Source organism: Chrysemys picta, chromosome 12 (assembly GCF_011386835.1).
Source record: "Chrysemys picta bellii isolate R12L10 chromosome 12, ASM1138683v2, whole genome shotgun sequence".
NCBI lineage: Eukaryota > Metazoa > Chordata > Testudines > Emydidae > Chrysemys > Chrysemys picta.
In genome coordinates, this window is record NC_088802.1 from 35,648,937 (window position 1) to 35,668,641 (window position 19,705).

The following is a 19,705-nucleotide window of genomic DNA, read 5'->3' on the forward strand; positions in this document are numbered from 1 at the left end:
TAGGAAGCAGTGACACTCTGATGCTGGAGAGCAGCACCGCTGCAGGCTGCAACGGTGCTGCTGTAGCATTCGTAGGGCAGCCTTGCCCAACGTCAGATAGTAACTAGGATAACATCAGGCACATCGGCCAGGTAGCCAATAGTTAGAAAATTAACCCAGTCCTGTGAGAAGTCGAGGCCCTAACACACCCATTATGACGATGTTCTCATGTCTATAGCACCTTCCACCTCAAAGGAGCCAGAAGAACTTTCAGGGATCAATTCACATAGGAAACGTGATTCTGCTCCTTCCATTTCTCTCCTTTCACCTCCCTACTTCTGCCTCCGTCCATGCTGCCCCCGACACACGGGGCAGTCTGCTTGTCCTCAGAGGCCCAGAACCCCCTCCTCTCCTCGCCCCTGGAAACCCACCTCTTCATCCAACACACGCTTCCTTCCTTCTCAGCATTAACTCTCCCCCTTCACCCTCCCTCTGCTGGAACGGCCTCCTGTGCCTCACGTTAGCATGCCTTGTCGTTAGACTGTCAAGCTCTATGGGGCAGGGGATGTGTTTTCATCTATGGTCCTAGGGAAGTTTAGGGAAAGGATTTTAAAAACACACCCTACCTAAGTGGCCTGATTTCCAGATGTGCTGAGAGCCCACAGCTCCCACTGACTTCAGCAGGAATTGAGGATGCTCCGCTAAGGGGCTGAAGAAGAACAGCAACAGAAGCAGCAACCACCAGTTCACCCGTCTCGTCCACCCCCGGGAGCTGCTCTATCCCGCTTTCCCCAGTACTTGTGCGACAACCACCATCTCAGCCAACGCGCTGGGGTCTGAACTGGGGATCGCCAGAGCTAAAAGCCTGAGCTGCTTCAGCTTGAGCTAAAATGTCAAGGGTCCCTAGCAGCGGCTGTAACAGACATGTATCCCTGTGGATTGGGCACCGAGGGGACCCTATTACACGCACGCACGCACCAGTGGATTCCGCTTACCCTTCTGCTTGAGGCCAGAGGAGGTTGGGGCCCAGCACTATCGCCACGTTGCTCGGTGTCATTTTGTTAGCATCCTGGTATTCCGTTAGCTTTGCTAGGAATTTGATCAGGTACCTGGCAGAGGCGATAAAGAGGCAGAGGGTGAGGCTTGAGTGTCACCTGGGCCTGTGGGCTGCAGCGCATGTTCTCCACAACTGCCTTCCTCTGCACCCGACATTCACAGCGAAACCACGCACCGAATGCAGGTTATTCCCCGAGCCCCAGGTGCCTCGGCCTCTCTCTTTCGAGGCAGCTTCCAGGTCAATACTTCAGTGAGTGCCGCACACCACCCTGAGATCAACATCCTTGCACTGCCTACCATCCAGCGCCCTTCTTCTGAGAGGCTCGAAGCGGCTCTCAAACATGAAGGAAGCTTCACCATCCCGCTGTGACTTGTCCCAGGTCATCCCTTGAGTCGGGGGCAGAGCTGGGAAGAGAATCCAGGGTCCCAGCTCCCAGCCTCCCTCTCTAACCACCACCAGGCTGGGAGATAGTGCTATGGCTAGCCACAAAGCCTGATTGATTTTCATTGCTAAGAATGTAAAGGGTGACGATCAGATCACGCCCAGGGTCTCAGCGCTTGGTAACACAAATGAAATCCAGCAGGAAATCCTATCCCATTCGGGGGCTAATCGCTAAATCCTAGCGGCCGATAAACCCACTCTGCCCAGACAGCAAGCCTCTGGAAGTGCCCTTCCACCAAAGCCTGGGCAACTGGCATGGTGCAGGATGCCCCAAAGGCTGGCAGAGTCAGAGGATGGTGGCTCACAGGAGGGAAAGCAAATTCCTGTGTCGAGGGCATGGACATGTCTACAGTCAACTGTCACCTTGTCCTGATCTAGGGGGAACGTCCCAACAACAGCCTGGAGCTCCAGTTTCCAGGGTTTTCCTCATTAATCACTGTATCTCCTAGTGTACAGTAAGGCAGGGATTCTCAAAGGGGCCTAAGGGAGTTAGGTGCCCAAAGCCTATTGAAATCCAATGGGAGTTGGGTGCCACACTCCCTGGAAAATCCCTGGTGAAATATCTTACAACATGGGAGAGAAGGGGGCCTCTCTTGCTTTCTGGCAGGTGTCCCCAGTCCCGGTGCCCGTGACCTGCAAAGGGCTGCTTGGGCCTGCGGCGCTGGTCTGACTCCCCCGTGTGCCGCTAGCTCCAGGGTTACTAGGAGAGGAGGGCTCGACCCGTATTAGAGGGCAAGTGGCCCAAAGTGCAGGGTCAGCGGCCAGCGCAGAGCAGGGTGAAGGAGGCCCTGGCATTGTGATCCTAGGCGGACTGAGAGATTGGGCTCCACTGCCCATCCCCCTTCTCTCACAGGCCAGGAAAGGTGAGAGGGCGCAGGTGGGAGCTAGGCTCCCCCGCAGCGATCTGCCTGCTGTCCTCCCATGGAAAGTGAGTTTGGTGCTTTTCCACCATGACTAAGTTCAGTTCACAAGCAGGCTGGATGAGGAGGCCAGGGGGAAGAGGGGAACCTACGGTTCTCCCCCGCCACGGACCTTTGTGCTCATTACTGGGATGTGGCGGGACATGAGCCCTGGGCCCACTGTGGGAGGGTTCAGGCTCTGACCTACATGGCCAACTTTACTTGGGCCCCACTCACAACAAGGTACAGCTCCCCCTCCCTCAGCACCTGAGAGCGCAGGGCCCGGAACAGAACCCCTGTGGATCAGACAGGCTCCCTGCCTACTGCAGCAGCACTCGCTAGGGCAGGTGCTGAAAACCCCAACTTCAAGGGGAGCTGAGAGTTCAGCTGCCTGCAGGGTCGGGCCTGCATCGCTAAGGCCTTGGCTACACTTACCCGGTAGTTCGGCGGCGAGCGAACTTCTGGGTTCGACTTATCGCGTCTAGTCTGGACGCGATAAGTCGAACCCGGAAGTGCTCGCCGTCGACTGCGGTACTCCAGCTCGGCGAGAGGAGTACCGCGGAGTCGACGGGGGAGCCTGCCTGCCGAGTGTGGACCAAGGTAAGTTCGAACTAAGGTACTTCGAACTTCAGCTACGTTATTCACGTAGCTGAAGTTCCGTACCTTAGTTCGAATTAGGGGGTTAGTGTAGACCTGGCCTAAGCATGCAGCGATCCCACTGACATTAGTGGGCATTAGGCAGGCACCTGAGGGGGGGAAAGCCCCCAGCCTCCTACTAAGGCCTTGTCTACCCAAAAAAGTGTCACCAGTTTAACTGACGTTGGTTTTTAGACCAATTAGCTACAACAGCGCAAACGGTGGTGTGGACGGGCAACAGCCGCCAGCTTGGCCTGCACCCCGCGGAGTGAGCTGGTGACCTCCAGAGCTAAAAGCACAAGCTGCTACGGGCTGAACTAAAGCTCCCTTCCTGGGGTTGTAATAGACTCATATCCTCTGAGGACTGGGCACAGAGGGGGACCCAGTACACAGGCTCGCCAGTGGGCATGGGATGCTCTTATTAACTGACTTAAGTTAAACCAAAATAAGGCTGGTTTAAATCACACTGTGAGAGTCTCCACACAGCCTTTGGCACCAGTTTAATGAAACTGTTTTAAAAATTACACCTGAAGTGAAATCACTGGCAACTCTGCCTGTAGACACAGCCCTCTTCCCCACACACTCACCTGATGTTGTTGTAGTTGGCCTTGGGCAGTTTTTCGCAGGCATTCCACAGGGCCTGCAGCCTCTTGTCTTGGTCCTGGATGCTAGGAAGGAAGCGTAGTTTGGGATTAGTTGGTCAGTTCGCCACACGGCCGGGCCGCTCGCTTCGCTGAGCGTTCAGCTGTTGAGAAGAGATGAGGCCCCAGATCTCAATGCCCTGACAACTGGGGCGCAGCTGAAATCTGAACCAGGATCCTGAGTTTGCAAGCAGATTTTGTTTTTGTAACAGTCTGAGCCAGCCCTTCCAGATTTGAACGCTCCTAGCCTGGGGGCGTCCAGTGCAGAGAGCGAGTGCGAATGTTGGTGCCTGAGCCCAGCCTTGCTTTTATTATTTATTTCGGGTGCTTAGAGAGAAACTCCAGGCCTCCATGGTACCATTAGAGACTGCGAGTGTAGCTGGAAGGCCTCCAGCCCACCAACTCAGCCAGGCCCCTGCCCTCCTCAGGAGGGAATGCATGAATACAGAGGCTGACTGGTCAGATCCCCAAGTCTGGTGCATTTCTGCATTTGCTGCAAATACAGAGATGTCCCTTCCAGACGGAGAAGGAGAGAGCAGCCCAAAAAGGAATGCAAGGCCCTAATAGTCCACCATAGTTCAGCCCTGTCTCTGGAGGAGGCACCAAGTTTGTGAGCATGTTTGCTGAGTGCGAGTGAGTCCTTCAGAGAGGCAGTGGTGCTACCATGCATGACCAGGGTCCTGGCTCTGAGCTGTTCTGATTCAAGCCGGGGGAGGCCAGGTTTTCCCAGTGGCTCAGGTACCAGCACCACCTCAACAAGGGGACTGAACCCCTTCCCCCAGGACTTTGCTCCAGGGCCCAGAGAGTTTCTATGACAAGGCAATCTGCTTTCAGTTCAAGACCTACTTCCCATCCCCTACACAAAACAGAGGTCGGCTGCAAGGCAATCCCCAAGACAGTACTGCAGAGGTTGTGTACAGACGGAGACTGAAGCGAATGGAGGGAAATTGTATAGAGATACCTCTGTTGATCTGGGCCTGATTTATCTTTAATCCATCTCTGATCCATGCACACATCACCCCAGTTATGTGGACACGCCGGGGGAGGGTCTAGGTAGCTACCTCAGGGCTTGTCCACATGGCAAGTTACTCTGTGGCAAGGCAGGGGGTCAATCTCCAGTGCACCAGCATGCCACGCAGTAACGTCCTGTGTGGATGCAGTGAGAGTGCAGTGCGAAGCCTGGAGGGCAGCTTGATGTACTGCACTTTCGAGTAGCAGCAGCAGAAGGTTGCCATGTAGACAAGCACTTGGGTGCTTATCCGGTCACCATTACTGAACTGAGCGCCTCACAAACTTTGATGTATTCTCCTCCGAGCCCCACTCTGAGGCAGAGCAGTGCTGTCATCTCCATCTCATAGAGGGGGAACTGAATACAAAGAGGCTAAGTGACTAGCCCATGGTCATACAGGAAATCTGTGGCAGAGCAGGGGAGACCTGAGGTCAGTTCCAATCTCAGGCTGGTACCTGGCCACCCTTCCTCTGGAAGTTTCACATCCCTTAGTCACACTGGTACCAGCTCCATAGCCACAGAGACCTCACCTATATTGTCACATCCACTCCCCTGTAGAGCTAGATTACCATCAGACCCACTACACAGGATTCAGAGGGAGTCCATATAAGCCTCTAAAGAACAACTCTTCTCTACCCCAAAATTCCACGACTTTAAGACCTGATGTCTGGCCCTTCCAGAGCTAGACACGCATGCTGCCTCTCCCACCAGGAATCTCACCTTCCGAATGGGCTAAAGCACCTGTTTCTAGCCCTGCCGGGACACTGAATGCCAAGCTCTAAAGCTCTGACACTTTAAGCTGCTGCAGGACTCCATCTTGCCCGTCCTCATCCTTGAGCTGGGGCAATTTTAGGAAAAGTTCCACATTTGGGGGACAAAGGTGAAAACATCAGCAGTGATTTGAAGCTGCTGAGGCATCTGGGATGTGAGAGGAAGCCTGGGGCTGCTTTAGCTAGAGGCAGATTTCTGGGAGAAGCTACACGGCTCTGCAGACCGGTCCACAAGAGTATGAATTGCAGTGAGCTTGAACGTGTAGCGCTCTAACTGACCTCCGCCGACCCTGCTGGTGCAAGCTAAAAGGTACCTAGTTCATGCTGATGCCGTCCTGTTTCAAACAGGACTCTATAAATGCATACGAGGTCCCTTTCAGTTTGCACCAGGAGGGTCTACATGGGACAATTAGAGTGCTATGGGTTTGAGTGCTCTGCAATTCACACTCCCGTAGACTGGTCTGACACACCGCCAGGGGGCAGCACACTGACATTTTGCCCTGGGCTTCAGATTGTTTGAGCAGCCTCTGGATGAACCTTGGGGAGCTGGATTAGCAGAGGCAGAGGACAGGTGAGAGGTCGAAGGTGCAAGACAAAGTCATTCAGCAGGCAGCTCTGCAATTCCCAACGTGGAAGATGCCTCTCCATAGGGGCATATGAATATAGAACGTATTTCAGCCCTTCTTATTCCAGTACTTTTGACTGCTCATTGTGGGTGCTGAGGAAGAAGATGAGACCAAGGACAAAGGAAAGTGCATTTGGGACTCACTTGGAAGCTTGAATCCATTCATCATAGAGTTCAAAGGTCATGAGAGGCTCTGGAAGCTCTCGGAGATAGGACTTCAGCGCCCCTAGGAGACAGAAGGGAACACTGGCTAGTCAGTACCAAAGTAGGGTGCTTTCCTGGGTTGGAGTGTAAGGATCTTGGCTGGTCCCTGGGCATGGGACTTTAGCCCCTTCAATGAAGCACAAAGGCCAGGCTGTATGTTCTGCCCAGCAGCCTCATTAATGTGATTTCAACCAAAAACAAGAAAACCAATTAACATCCTAATAATCTTGTCAAACATTCGCCATTTCTCCTGTTCTCGTTGCTTTCTCTGTGGGCTCTGCCCCGTGACACTGGACTCCCTGGCTTCAATGGGAGCAAGATCAGACCCTCATTTCATTGAGGAACCAATCCTGCAAAGCACTGAGCAGCCTCCCCTGCGACTGCCATTACTGCTGCCCAGGGTGCTCAGGCCCTCCCCAGACCAGGTTTTGAAAGAGAAGGGAAACCATCTTGGATCAAGAAAGGAACATCATCTTAACCCTGTGGAATTGTGCCATTGTCACAACACTTCACGGTATCTCACCATATGGACCTATGCCATTTTCAAAAGTGGCGAATGGGATGCGAGTGCCCAAGTATCCTTAAAATTGATGGGAATTTGGAGTCCAAATCATCCAGGTGTCTTTGAAAAACTTGGCCTCAAAGCCCATGAGTGATGCAAATACAAAAAGTTTTATCCAAACCAAATCAATATTTAGCAGGCCAGCAGGGCTGGCTCCAGCATTTCTGCCGCCCCAAGCAAAAAAAAAAAAAAAAAAAAAAGGCCACGATCGCAATTGGGGAAAAAAAAAAAAGCCGCGATTGGCGGCGGCAGTTTGGCGGCAGGTCCTTCGTTCCTAGAGGGAGTGAGGGACCTTCTGCCCCCGAATTGCTGCAGGTACCGCTCTCTCCCTTGGCCGCCCCAAGCATCTGCTTGTTAAGCACCTGCAGGCCAGTAAGGAGGGGACCTCATCCAGAAACCCTCTTGTTCACCGACAGAATCTGTAACAACCAGGTTGGAAACTCCGTTACAAAAGAATAAAAAATGATCTAATTGTCGATCCACTCATCCCACACTCATCGCCATGTTTTTGGAGCGTCTCATGGTTATTACAATTGTATTTGGGTTGCTTTAGCATGACCGGTAACTTGGCTAAATAGAATAAGCACAATGTATGTCCTAACATTTAGATTTACTTTTTTAAATGTAACATTTACTGGCAAATCTGTTGATCACAATAAACCAGGGAAAGTCTGAACCCTGGGGTTCATCAATGATTCTGATCAAAACTATTTTTTCGTCCTCAACTGCAATGAACAGGACTGTAGACAAGCACAGAAAATAGAGACGCTAGAATAGTTTGACGAATGTCTCCAGGGGAAACTGAAGATTTAGAAGCACTGACGTTAGTAGATATAATTTATAATGTTTAAGGAGAGGACAAATTTTATTTCCAAACTGGCATCAAACAAATCTACAATTGTTCCTATCCCTCCTTAATGCCCAATATGGTTATATTTATACTTCAAAGTTTGTTTTTCATACATTCATTATATTTTTAAAGTTAAGAGATAATGAACCAAAGTTTGTTCCTGCATTGTTGTAAATTGGATGTAACTCCAGAATTTACAGTAGCATAAGAGCACAGTTTGGTCCATTCATTCAGTTAAAGCAGAACACAATTGTTTTACACTATGTCTAGAGTTAAATCAGTACTTGATGTTAACAGATTCATAAGGCTCCTCGACAGTTCTAATTTTCTCCTCAAGCTTAGAACTGAACAGGGCAACAGAGTTCAGACTCTTTGTTAACAACTTTCCTCTAGTGAATAGATCGCTTGAAAAACTATACAATGAAACACCCAAAGAAGCCGTTTATGACTCCTCCCTAGCAGACTGAGTTTTAACCCTTATGGGAGGCCCCTACTGAAGGGCCCTGCCTCTTTACTTGTTGTCCCGAAATGACAGCAGCAGATCGCACAGGCATAGTTGCATGGGACAGCTTGGGGGAAAATGGGTTTTCCATTTCAGGGCTAGTTTTTCCATTTCAAAATTTTTTCCATTCTGAAATGGGAGACACCCCCCCACACCCCAAATTTCCAAATTTTCCTCTGAAACAAAATTCTGAAAAAAAAAACCCTGTTTCAGCTCAAAATGTTTAATTTTGGTCAAATTGAAACTGTTTGTTCCAATTTTGGCTTTTTAACCGTTATATCATTTTTTAAAAAAACGGAAATAAAAAGTCATTTCAAAATGGCCAGTTGAAAAGCTGAGTCCTGACTGCTTTTTTTCTAAACAAAATGCCATCAGAGGTGACACATTTCCACAAACCAGTTTGCTTTCGATGAGTCAGCATTTTCGGATGGAGAAATAATTCTGCTGGAAAACTTCCCACAGGGTTCAGGCAATAGGACTTCTCACTGCACAGGCTGTGTCCAGTACAGCGTGAGCAGTGCTTGGAGATCCTTGGCTGGAAGAGGATCATCTAAAGTAGCACATAATCTTGTTACCAAAGCCAAGGTGGCAATGCCCTTTACCTGCAATGGCATGAGGGTCTGCTGAATACTCCTGCACGTCCACCACGCAGCAGTCGAGAGCCGCCTTGAGCTTCTTTAACTTGGATGCAGAAGGAGCCACCCTGAAGAGACCCTTCGGGCAAAGGAGACAGGAGAGAAGTCAGCCGCAGCAGGAAACTCCTAAAATCATGGCAACAGCAGAACACAGCGCCCTGAGGGCAGGAGCCCCAGAGTGACCCAGGTGCCAGCTTAATACCCAGCCTAGGGGTCAGGCTCTGACCTAGTGGTGTCACGTTGGATGCGGTTTAGTAGGAAATCACTGACGTAGGAAGTGTGGGAATCCCTGTAGCTCACCTGACTTATATACAGAACTCAAGTGGGGTGTAGGGTCAGATCCTCAGCTGGTGTAAATCAGTATCTATGGAGCAATTCCAGCTGGGGGCCTGGCTCATGGGGCCTAGAAACTACGGAACTGGGCAGATTAGACATGGTGCGAGGAGTGTCTTTGCAGAACAGCCCTTTGTTACTCCACGTATCTGTGCCCTGGGCCGCTTCAAGTCACACCTGCTCCCTTTGCCGACACAAACAAGCTTGTACTCCTGGTAGCCCCAGCCAGGTGATGTATCAGCTGCCATCTTGGCCAACACCAGGGATCTCCAGAACTAAAGTCTCTACATCAAGAGCCAGGGTCTCTAGCTGACAGACTCGCATTCCCCCTGGATCAGGCGCGGATGGGGACCCGTCACACACACTGACCAGTGGTTACACTGACAGCTACAGGGGAGTGAGGGGGTGTCTGTTCTGACCCCTGCATGACCAGCAGCGGCATCAGTGTCTTTGTTAATGGTGATGGTGCCAAAGGCAGCGACAGCTTAGCTGGTATTTCAGATCCCAGGTGCCAGCCGGTAGAAGAGGCATCGTTTGAGCTGGAAGTCGAGCAGATGTGAGCTGGGGGAGCTCCTAAGCCAGGACAACAGTCCCCCGCCCCAAGGGGCTGAGAGCCTCATGCTCCCCACTCCCCTCCTAGTGCTGCTGGCACCACTCTCCCCGTCTCCCCCTGAGCCAGCTCCCTGCCAGTTCTTTGCTGTGCCCTGCTTCCCGAGGAGGGTCAGAGGCAGCGTAGAGACATGGGGCTCTGCAGAGGGTAGGGCAGGGTGAACTGGGAGCCACTTCTACAACAAAGCTCACCCCCACATGTGCCCAACCGGGTGGTCAGCCCGCCAGCCCCCAGGGGATGTGCAGCTGGGAGGTAGCTCATATCTTAGGGGTGAAAAACATCAGGGTGAAAAGGTTGGGCGGGTGGCACTGAAGCTGCTTGCAGGGGAGAAGGGAGGGAAGTTTGTGGTTAAATGCAGCAGGAAAGGGGAGCTGCTCACTGACTCAGGAGCTCCCAAGGCGGTAGCTTTGTCGATGGGGAGTGTGCCTCCTGACCGAGGGGGCAGCATGGGAGAAAGCATGAAGGTTTGACTTTGACTCACACCCCACACCTTTGAAGATCCATGGGTCCTACACGCACCTATCACAACAGGTGGCGTACCTTGTCCAGGGCACTAAGTGCCCGATAACAACTATGGGGTGAAACCAGACCATCACTACGCTCTCGAATGAACTCACGCAGAAACATGGTAAAAGACAAAAACACCCTGTTACCCCCTGTGGGCGAACACTTTTCCCCAAGCGCTCACTCTATATCTGACCTCTCCATCTGCGCACCACTGGGGATATGCGAGACATCTCTGGGCGGTACACAGGAGAAATTGTCTAATGGTGGATTTTACTTAGTATTTTATTTATTGCATTTTCATAATAGGCAACTCAGATGAAGCTTTAAAACTCCATAGGAATTTGTTATATACAATATGGTAGTTAATTTACTTCAAGGTGTACCAATGAGAACACAGAGATGCAGATGTGCAGAGCCCTCATCTCCAATCACCGGACAGCGCGGGTTCAGCTGCCCAGCAACTGTCCAGTCTTACTTCGGTTGTATATGTTGCACTACAATTATATCTGTATGTAACAGTGAAATATGGGCAGATGGCTAAAGACAGGTCGTGTTAACAGGGAACACACAACGTATCAGTGATGAGAGGAGTAGGGGTATGCGAGCAGCTGGTAGATCTGGAAAGGGAGTATGCAATATGAAAAGTTTGGGAATCTCTGATATATAGGGATGGATGAATTGCTCAAGAGAAAGGATGAAGCAACCCAAAGTTTTGCCCTCAAATCAAACTACCCTGGAGATTACAAACAGGTTTGTCAATTCTTTTTTTTGTTTGTTTTTCAATTTTTCAGGGCTGGTCTTCACGTACAGTGAAGACGCTTCTGTGCCGACAGGAGATCTTCTCCCATCAGTGTAGTTAATTCACCTCCCTGAGAGGCACTAGCTATGTTGATGGGAGAAACTCTCCTGCCGAAATAGCGCTGTCTACATGGGTTGGTGTGTCACTCAGGGGGGTGGATTTTTCACACTCCTGAGCGACGTAGTTATACCAGTACAGGGCTGTAGTGTAGACCTGGCCCCAGTTGTATGTCTCGATCATGGCAAGGCCTGGAAGCACCAAAACATGGAGCAAAGCTGCTTTTTTTAATCTTTTTTTTCCAGCTAGGATGGGAAGCATCAGAAAACGATCAGATGTGTGCAGTCTCAGGAGATTCCCAGCCCAATTTTATAGATCAAAGGGTCTGAATATTTCCAACAAGGTCTGAAAAAACATCTGAGTTCTTTGTTGCTTCTTTAAACCTGTAGGGGGTTGTCCATCATTTGTTATTTCCTGGTCTCTGCATAATGAAGAGGGATGGTTATCTCCATATTTATAAGCTCGGTCTCTACCATGTGAATGCAATAAAAAGGACTGCAACAGTGGCTTGTGCACATGAGTCCCGCAGAACACGCTCCAATCCCTGCTGTGTTTAAATCATCTTTCCTGCTTTTCTCCTCTCATTTCAAGGCAAGGAAAAAGAAAAGGTTACTTTGCCTATGTGGTTCTGAACTGGAACACGCTTTCTTCAGGCAAGGAATTACTTAGGTCTCAAAGCCACTGATAAATAACTGAGACCAACTGCCCTAGGAACAACGCAGGACTGTGCTAACAGAGTGAGCTGGTCTAAAGGAGGCAGGTCAAAGGAAAGCAACAGACTCCAAACACAAACCGGGAGTTAGACGTGGCAGCAGCTCTATTCAGTCAGCCAGCTGCTCTCCTTACGCAACTGGATGCGGCCGCATGGAGCAGCAGGGTGCGCCCTTACCTCCCCAGGCCATATGAAAGGGTGCTTCTCCAGGCGGCAGACTTCCAAGCAAATGAAACCTCAAACAGAACGGGCTGGGCTCATCCCTGGTGTAGATCAGAAGTGACGCCACTGAATTCAGTGGACACGAACTGATCCGAGAGGAGAACTGGGTCCAAATAATTGTAAACTACACCACATTACCACATGCACTCCCTGTGCTGCTTACACGACTCTAAACAGTGCCTCTGAATTTGGACCAGAGGCCTCCATGGCAACTGCACCTCTTTATACCATGACCGAATTTGGCCCGTCTTGGCCTGTCTTAGGAATGCATGATCTATTTTAGTAGCAGCCTTGCTCTATACAAAGGGACACAGCAAGGGTCCCAGGACCCAATACTGCCAGTATAACTCCAGGGACCTCCGTGGGACTGCTCCCAATTTACACCAGGTCTATCCAAGACCAGTCAAGCCAGGATCTGCTTTCAAAGGAGGCTCATTCACAGATTGAGAAGAGGCTGCAGTGTTTGCTCTCCCAGCTGAACCAAAGGCCGGGCACAAGAGCTGAAGGAGGGGGCTTGCCTCAAGATTTCCAGGGCCTGCCCCAGGATTTTGCAGTGGGAGGGTTTGGAAATACAAGAGAGGCCAGGGTGGGGTTTCAATGGGGGAATAAAGGAAGGGGCTTTTCAGAGGGTCAGAGGTTTTAAGGGCAGCAGGGATCATTACGACAGTTGTGCTCGGGGGAAGAAAAGCTGGAGAGTATCTGTGTCTGGAATGAAGCCACCCAGTTGGGGGGCTCCTGACTCACCTCCTCCTGCATCCCGCACTCCAGCAGCATGGTGACGCACGCCTCGATGGGGAAGGCGATCTCCCGCCCACTGACGGCCAGGTGCTCCTCCAGCGGCTTCCCGAAGGAGGGCTTCTCGATCCAGGCTTCTGTTACACGGATCCACCGAGTGGGCAGGAGGGAGAGGAACCCGTGCTGGGTTAGGGGAGCACGTTCACCCGCTGGGGAAGCTGCGCAGGTTCCCGCCCCCCCCTCCCATCTCCTGCGATAGCCATGTCTCTGCCAGTTAGGGAGCTCCCTTGGCAGTGAGTTGCAGGGCTGCGCATCCCCACGTCCCACGTTTATGTGTATGCACGTAGGGAAGCTAATGCACGTCCGGGATGCATCTATATCCGGGTCTAGGTGAGCCAGGGCATGTGATCCCCGCAGTGTCCCCACCTTGTATTGCTTCTTCAATGTCCCATTCTGATGCTTGACCCTCCCCCAGCACTGCTGCTGGGACCAGCCAGTGTGGGGTCGGCAATGGAACCCTGGGCTAGCCCCTGCTCTTGGGCGCCAAGCAGGCTGCCCCTGAGCCCCTGCTGGCTCCAGGCGCGACGGCGTGGATCTGAACGCCAAGCCTCCAGGCCAGATCACACCCAGCCTCACCCATCTGAGGCCTACTTGAAAGCCCCCCTAATGAAACCATCACTGCTATTGGTCTGGACCGCGTGGGGTCTACGGCCTGGCAGGAAGCGCCGAGAGGAGCCGCACATGATGTCCCTCGCCCAGCTCCCTTAATGCCCCTCAATCTTGCCCTGGAGCACCCCCAGCTAATCCAGTCCTGGGCCTCCCTCGGCTGACCAGGGTCTGCCAATCGTGCTAAGTGGTGGAGTGTGAGACCTGTCACACTCAATTCACTAGTGACCTGAGCTATTACTTCGACTCCAGGCTCCAGAGGCGAGAGGGCAAAATGCATCGACTCACTGCATGGCTAAACTTCAAACTGGGCTTCTACTGGCATAAATGCTGCCAGGGCTCCCGGGGTGGGAAATCCCCAGGGGACAAGATTACCATGGTGCATCGTGGTTGCAATGTACCTTAATCCAAAGATAAGGGGTGGATCTTTAAGGGCTGGTGCAGCCCTCCGAGCGATCAGCCCTGACTGGGACGGGGGCCCACTTGCTATTCTAACTCTTCGCTTTTGTGTATTCAATATACCCGGGGAGGCCAAACTGCGGTTTACGGAATCCCCCATGACTCCCCATTCACCACCCACCAGACTGGGAGGGGGAGCTTGGGGTTCCTGCCCTGCCGCGGGATGGTGGGGCTTGGGGTTTCTGCCTAGCGGGCAGGGAGGTCTAGGGGCTTCAGCCCCATGGGAGGCGCCTGCTGGGGCCCAGGGCTTCAGCCCCACTCTTGCTGAAGCCCCATGCCCCGGCAAGTGCCTCCCGCAGTGCTGAAGCCTCTAGCCTCACCACTCTGCTGCAGGGCAGAAGCCCCAAGCCCTGGCAGGTGCACCTGGCTCTCGAACTTCTGAAGATTATTGTATGTGGCTCGGAGGGTCAGTAAGTCTGGCCACCCCTGCAATATACTTATGGGGGTGGCAGGAGTAATTTACAGGCAGCAGTTCCCAAACAGGGAAATAAAGCTGCAACTGCACGGGGTTGCTCCTGGGAATGAGAGCACCACTAGAGCTGTTTGCATGGCTGCTAGTGGGCATTGGCCTGATAGCTACAGGACCGTTGCTTTAAAAGGGGGGAGAACAACGCTGCTTTAAAAGGTGGCAGGTTCTCAGGGCCCAGGAGATCTTGTAGGGTGGAATTACAAAGTTCTGAGTATGCAGCCTGCGGCCACAAACAAAGCCCACAGCTGCTTAGGACTGAACGTTCCAGGGTTTGTTTTCTTTATCAGAGAGAGAGACTTCCCTGTATCTGTATTTCTGGGCAGGCTGAGGAATTCCTTTCCATTGCCAAGGGGGGCAGTTAGAAGCAATGCTAGCCTGGCTGATCAGCCGGTCCCAAGGGCCCCCTGAATTCACTCCTTCTTAATGTCCCGAAGCATGAGTGTGCGAGTGTACACACGTGTGCAGGGCCAAACATACGCTTACGAGGCTGTGTGTGCATACGGCTGTGTGTGTGTGTGTGTGTGTGTGTGTGTGTGGGTGCAAGAGGCTTTGCGTGCATGTGTCTGAGCGTGCATAAAACTGTGCATGGATGAATGCATCTGTGTCACTCAGTTCTCCACGGGGGAATGGGGAGGGAAGAAATCCACCTCCTTTCGGGGGCGGTCAGGAGTCTGCATGGTCTGTGCACATGACACAAGGAAAAGGTTATTTCCCCCAAAGGAAATCCAACAGCAAGAGACTCCCCTTTTTACAGTCTCATACGTGCTGCACGTTGTGCCATGTGTTAATTGAAAGAATGACGGGAAAACCTAGTTCGGTGGCCCAGTTATCTAGGTTTCCTTCTGCTCCCCATGCCCTAGAGCCTAAGTTCCCCTTCATTCTGGCTCCATTTGATCTCAAGCCCGTGGGGCTGACGGAGAACCAGACAGACCCAGCTGGCAGTGGGAGGAGGAGACGACCGGGGTGGATGTGACCTGCCTGAAGTAGCAGGGACTCAGAAGAGTTTGCAAGCAGGAGAGAACCTGACGGGCCCAGGGTTAGAGAAGAGCTGGGCTCTGTGGAGGGAGGTGCAACCGGCAATGGCTGGCAAGCGTGTGAGGGAGAAGATCTGGGGTTCGGTGGGGGCAATCGATCCCGTGTGGGGGTGGGGCGGAGAGGCGAGTCACTGTCCTGCAGGCGAGGGACAGTGGGGTTGTTGAAAAGCCATTGCAAGGTGAACGGATTGAAGGCGGGACAGTGCACAGGCCAGAGTCACTGCTGGAGAGGGGGCTGTTGTAGCTGCAGGGCATTGATTGTGTTTGCAGGGGCTGGGGGGACTGACTCGCAGGCTAGAGGAGGAACTGACGGAGAACCGATTTTGACAGTTTAAGGGAAAGCGACCCTGCTGAGGAGGGTCTGTCCAGGAGTGGGGTGACTTGGGAAGATGGTGGGGGAATTTCCTCCCCAGTAAATCAGCTCTGAGCAGGGTGGGTGGAACTGCTTCTAACTGGGATGGGGGGCAGCAGTCTGTGAGATGGCCTCGCTACTGAGAATCCAGAATCCTACCTCTGGTGGTGAGCAAAAACTGATGATTCAGGGAAAGGGGACAGACAGCACCTATGGGTACAGTGCAATGCTGGAGACGGGGGGGCTCTCTCATCATGCCCTCTGCTAATCAGCTGAGGCCCCGAGCTCCAGCCCGTCTTAGCTTAGCATGCGGTCAATTAAGAAAACACTGCGCACTTACCCTGCTGTGCTTTTATCTGAGGCAACACGTTCTGTAAAAGTGCTAATGACTTCCTATGGTATTCTGCTTGCACTTCTATTAACTAGGGAAAAGACAAGGGAGAGATATTACATCCTGCCATAGGAACCATGGGGCACTTGGGTAAGGGTTGGAGGAGGGGCGTCTGGGCCAGAGACCGGTTGTTAACATAGTGAGGTATCATGCACAAGGGAAGGACACAGACAGAAAAGCCCAATCCCCACTGGCACTTACAGTTTGAAAGTAGTTTGCATAGTCTATTTCTTTGGCCACGAAATTGTACATGTCAGCCGAGAGCTGGTCCTGTGGAGAGCACAGAATTAGCAAGAAGTAAATCACACAAAATCAAACCACCCTGACCAGCAATTACAATCATTTACAGGTGGATCAGGCTCCAAGGCCGGCACACAGGGTCAGAGATGCTTGCAGGCCGGTGCTGCACGCTGCTGGGATTGCACCGCCTTTGCAGAGCCACCTGGAAATGGCACAGACTTTATGGTGCATTTGATCCTGGCTGTTGGGAACATGGACAGTGAAACACAGATTTGTGGGGGGAGGGAATATATACAGATCTGGCATTCCCAATCCTGCGTGGCTCAGCTTTCGTTACCAGTCAGAGTACAAGATGGGGAGGCTGACGATGCAGGATTTGCAGAAGAGAAATAAAACACCTTATTCAGAGCAAGAATCTCCCCCTTAGATCCATAAGGTGGATCTAGAATCCGATATTCTGCTCCACAGGGAATTCCACACACATCAAGAGAGCAGAATGTCGTGGGAACCCCACACATGTTGGGAGAGCAGGATATCAGAGCCTAGATGGATCTGAAAGGGATAATTGTGCCTTGAATGGCGATGCATCAAAGATCTGAGATGCTGCAAAGTTGGGAGGTTTTCCCCTGCCTTTGATTTCGGAAAAAATCTTGCTAAATTCAGACCCGATGTAAATGGGTATAACTCCACTGACTTCCATGGCTGGTTACACCCAGGTCTGAGTTTGACTTGGGTTGCAGACATGAGGACAATGAGGGACTGGCCCACCTAAAACCCTCTGAGATCTCTGGTGGCTTTCCCCGATTTCTCATCCATTGACGGTCAAAATATGCCACGTTAGCATCCGCACGCCAACTGCAGAGGCCTCAGTACCTACCACACCCCAATCTGACTCTGCTCTCTGTAAATCTACGCAAAGGGCTATGCTAAGTACTATTCTATCCTAAGCACCAATGGAGCAGTCACTATGTTTGTGTGGGCATGTTCCAACCCCAGACGTGGATGTACATGCATACATCTGCACGCACAGCTGCCCACTGGGCACACATCAAGGGGTAAAGGCTTTGCAGGTTCTGTTTAGGTGCCCATTGCATTCAACAATGGTCCCACTGTTACTTTGCAAGGGTCCTGCTTGTGGAATTCCTGAAGCAGTTTTGTCCAGGAGGTTGGTCTCCACACAAGTACCATAGAGGGGGTTCAGCAGTTTCATTGAGTAGGGAGGAAGGAAAGCAGGGTTAGATAGCACAGCAGGTTATGGGCAGCACCCCCCTTTTTGCACATCTGGGTTCTAATCCTGCTGGCGTCACAAGTGAAATGGTTGGGTCTTTGCTGGGTCTCTGCAAAATTAGCACAGCTGGCAGCCTCTGCTCACAAGAGACCCAGGACTGTGGGAACATCAGGTGGTGTGTGTGGCTGTTTGCAGATCTAGATTATGTGACACAGCTGCATTTGTCAGAAGCATGCACGGTAGGTACTGGCTCTATTGGCTCCCCATTTCCAGGGGCATATTCCTGTCCCTGCCCCCCAATTTAATACTTCCCACCCCCATCCCTCCAACCCCCCCACCCCCAAAGTCCAGCGGTAAACAGAACATGTGAGCCCAGGGAATGGAGACCCCCACCAAGGAGCTAAATGCTACCATCAGAAATATACCTTCAACAGCTCAGCATCTGAGCCTCTCCAATTGGCAATCTTAGGATGGTCAGTGGTGCCCTGTGTGTGGCCCTTGTTGGTCTTGTGGGAAGAGGAAGAAGAGCAATTTGGTTGTTTTATTGTCACATTATGAATTTTGTTAAACACGAATGTCAAACAGTTGAAGTGCAAACGTAAGAGAAAAGTGTGGGGGACACGCCCCTCTCGTTTCGCTGGGACAGGAAAGTGTGATTTAAAAAAGGAGAAAATATCTGAAAGTTAACAAGGGGATATGGCAAAGGGGACTTTGTGCATATCTCTGTGTGTAAGCTCCATTGTCCTAAAGAAACGCATGAGGACAACAAAGGGGATTGGTCAGGACATGGGGAGATGGGTGTAGAGAGGGCATGGGGGGAGCAGAGGTGCAGCTGGAATCAGAACTAAACATGGGGATGGTGAGTCAAGACCTGGAGACAAGAATGGAGATGGGCACAGAGGCAGAGATGGAGCCGATGACAGTGAAGGTCGAAAAGGGGGTGGATGTGCAAGGAGAGGAGGAGGTGAAGGTGGAGATGAAAACAGCCTTTTTCTGAGAAAAACCCACTCACTTCTCCCACCTGCAGAACAGCAGATATGGGCCTTGTATCTGACCGGGGGAAAACACCGGGAAACTTCCTTACCAAGGCTCACTCATTGTGACGAATGAGTCAGTGCCCTATAAAGAACGAGGTTCTGAGGATCTGCTGTCGGTGGCAGAATGGGATAACTCTTCACCTCTGAAGATCTGGGTTCAAACCCTGCACTGACCGTAGTTCACACATGGAGGTCTGGGTTTTTTTTGGAAGGGCTCAGGAGGAATTGTCTCACCCCAGCCTCTGCCTCCCTCTGTCCACATTATTAAGCCACTGCACAAAGTGACATAATTCAGCACAGGTGCCAGTCTTTGCTCACGAGAGACCTTGGCGCAGGTGTATTTGCAGATAGCCGGGGGAGGGAGGGCTGCAATGCACTAGCAGAGCTTTGAGGGAGCCCCTGGACTGGAATAGCAGATGGCGGTGGAGGTCAGGATTCATGTGGGTGGGAAGTTTTAATAGCCCCTGCCCAGACTATGCCAGGCTAGGACCAGTGGAATGATTCGCTCCCACTTATTTGTGCTATATTTACTTACAGGTTTTAAAAAAGCAAGACATTTCATGAGGTTTTATTGCCCCCACCTCAGGAATGGCTGTCACCACTAACCCTTTCCTGGACCCTATGCCCCTACCATATCAGGTCAACAGGAGGCTATTGGCTTGTGATTCAGCTGTCATGTATGGTTCTCCTTTTCCCTACACGCACCCTTTGCCGTGTTATGACTGATCCCAAATGGAGAAGGCCAATCGACCGGGTTGATTTCAGATATTGTGGAGAATCCTTTTTTTAATAAGCTCTAGGATAGTTATGCCAGCAACAAACTAAAACAGCAGTATAAGTAAATGACATTTCTCTCCAACCTATATTCGTAATAAACATTTCCTGGATGGCTTTGCCCACGGACACTCGTGGCTAAGTGGCAATGCGCCCAGCCTTCCGGCTTCAGGTCGGACACACAAAAGTCCCTAATGAAAATAACGCAGAAGTTCGGCCATAAACATGAGCCGGGGCGAGGGGGGGGAAGGGGAGGAGAAGACGACAGGG

At 51.6% G+C, this 19,705-nt stretch overlaps 1 protein-coding gene across 12 annotated transcripts in view; it reads right to left on the minus strand.

Annotated features, from left to right (window-relative positions):
- ARHGAP44 (Rho GTPase activating protein 44) overlaps positions 1-19,705 on the minus strand; it is a 156,273-nt gene that overhangs the window by 22,824 nt on the left and 113,744 nt on the right. For 8 of the 12 annotated variants that reach the window (XM_024101747.3, XM_042841200.2, XM_024101745.3 and 5 more), the window contains exons 8-15: positions 18,050-18,130; positions 16,358-16,426; positions 16,106-16,187; positions 12,795-12,922; positions 8,778-8,889; positions 6,202-6,283; positions 3,600-3,680; positions 975-1,088 (exon numbers count right to left, since the gene is read on the minus strand). In XM_024101747.3, the coding sequence (XP_023957515.2) occupies positions 975-1,088; positions 3,600-3,680; positions 6,202-6,283; positions 8,778-8,889; positions 12,795-12,922; positions 16,106-16,187; positions 16,358-16,426; positions 18,050-18,130 (749 nt within the window). The remainder of the gene's footprint in view (positions 1-974; positions 1,089-3,599; positions 3,681-6,201; positions 6,284-8,777; positions 8,890-12,794; positions 12,923-16,105; positions 16,188-16,357; positions 16,427-18,049; positions 18,131-19,705) is intronic. The other 4 variants (XM_005297617.5, XM_005297618.5, XM_005297623.4 and 1 more) reach the window with 1 other exon arrangement.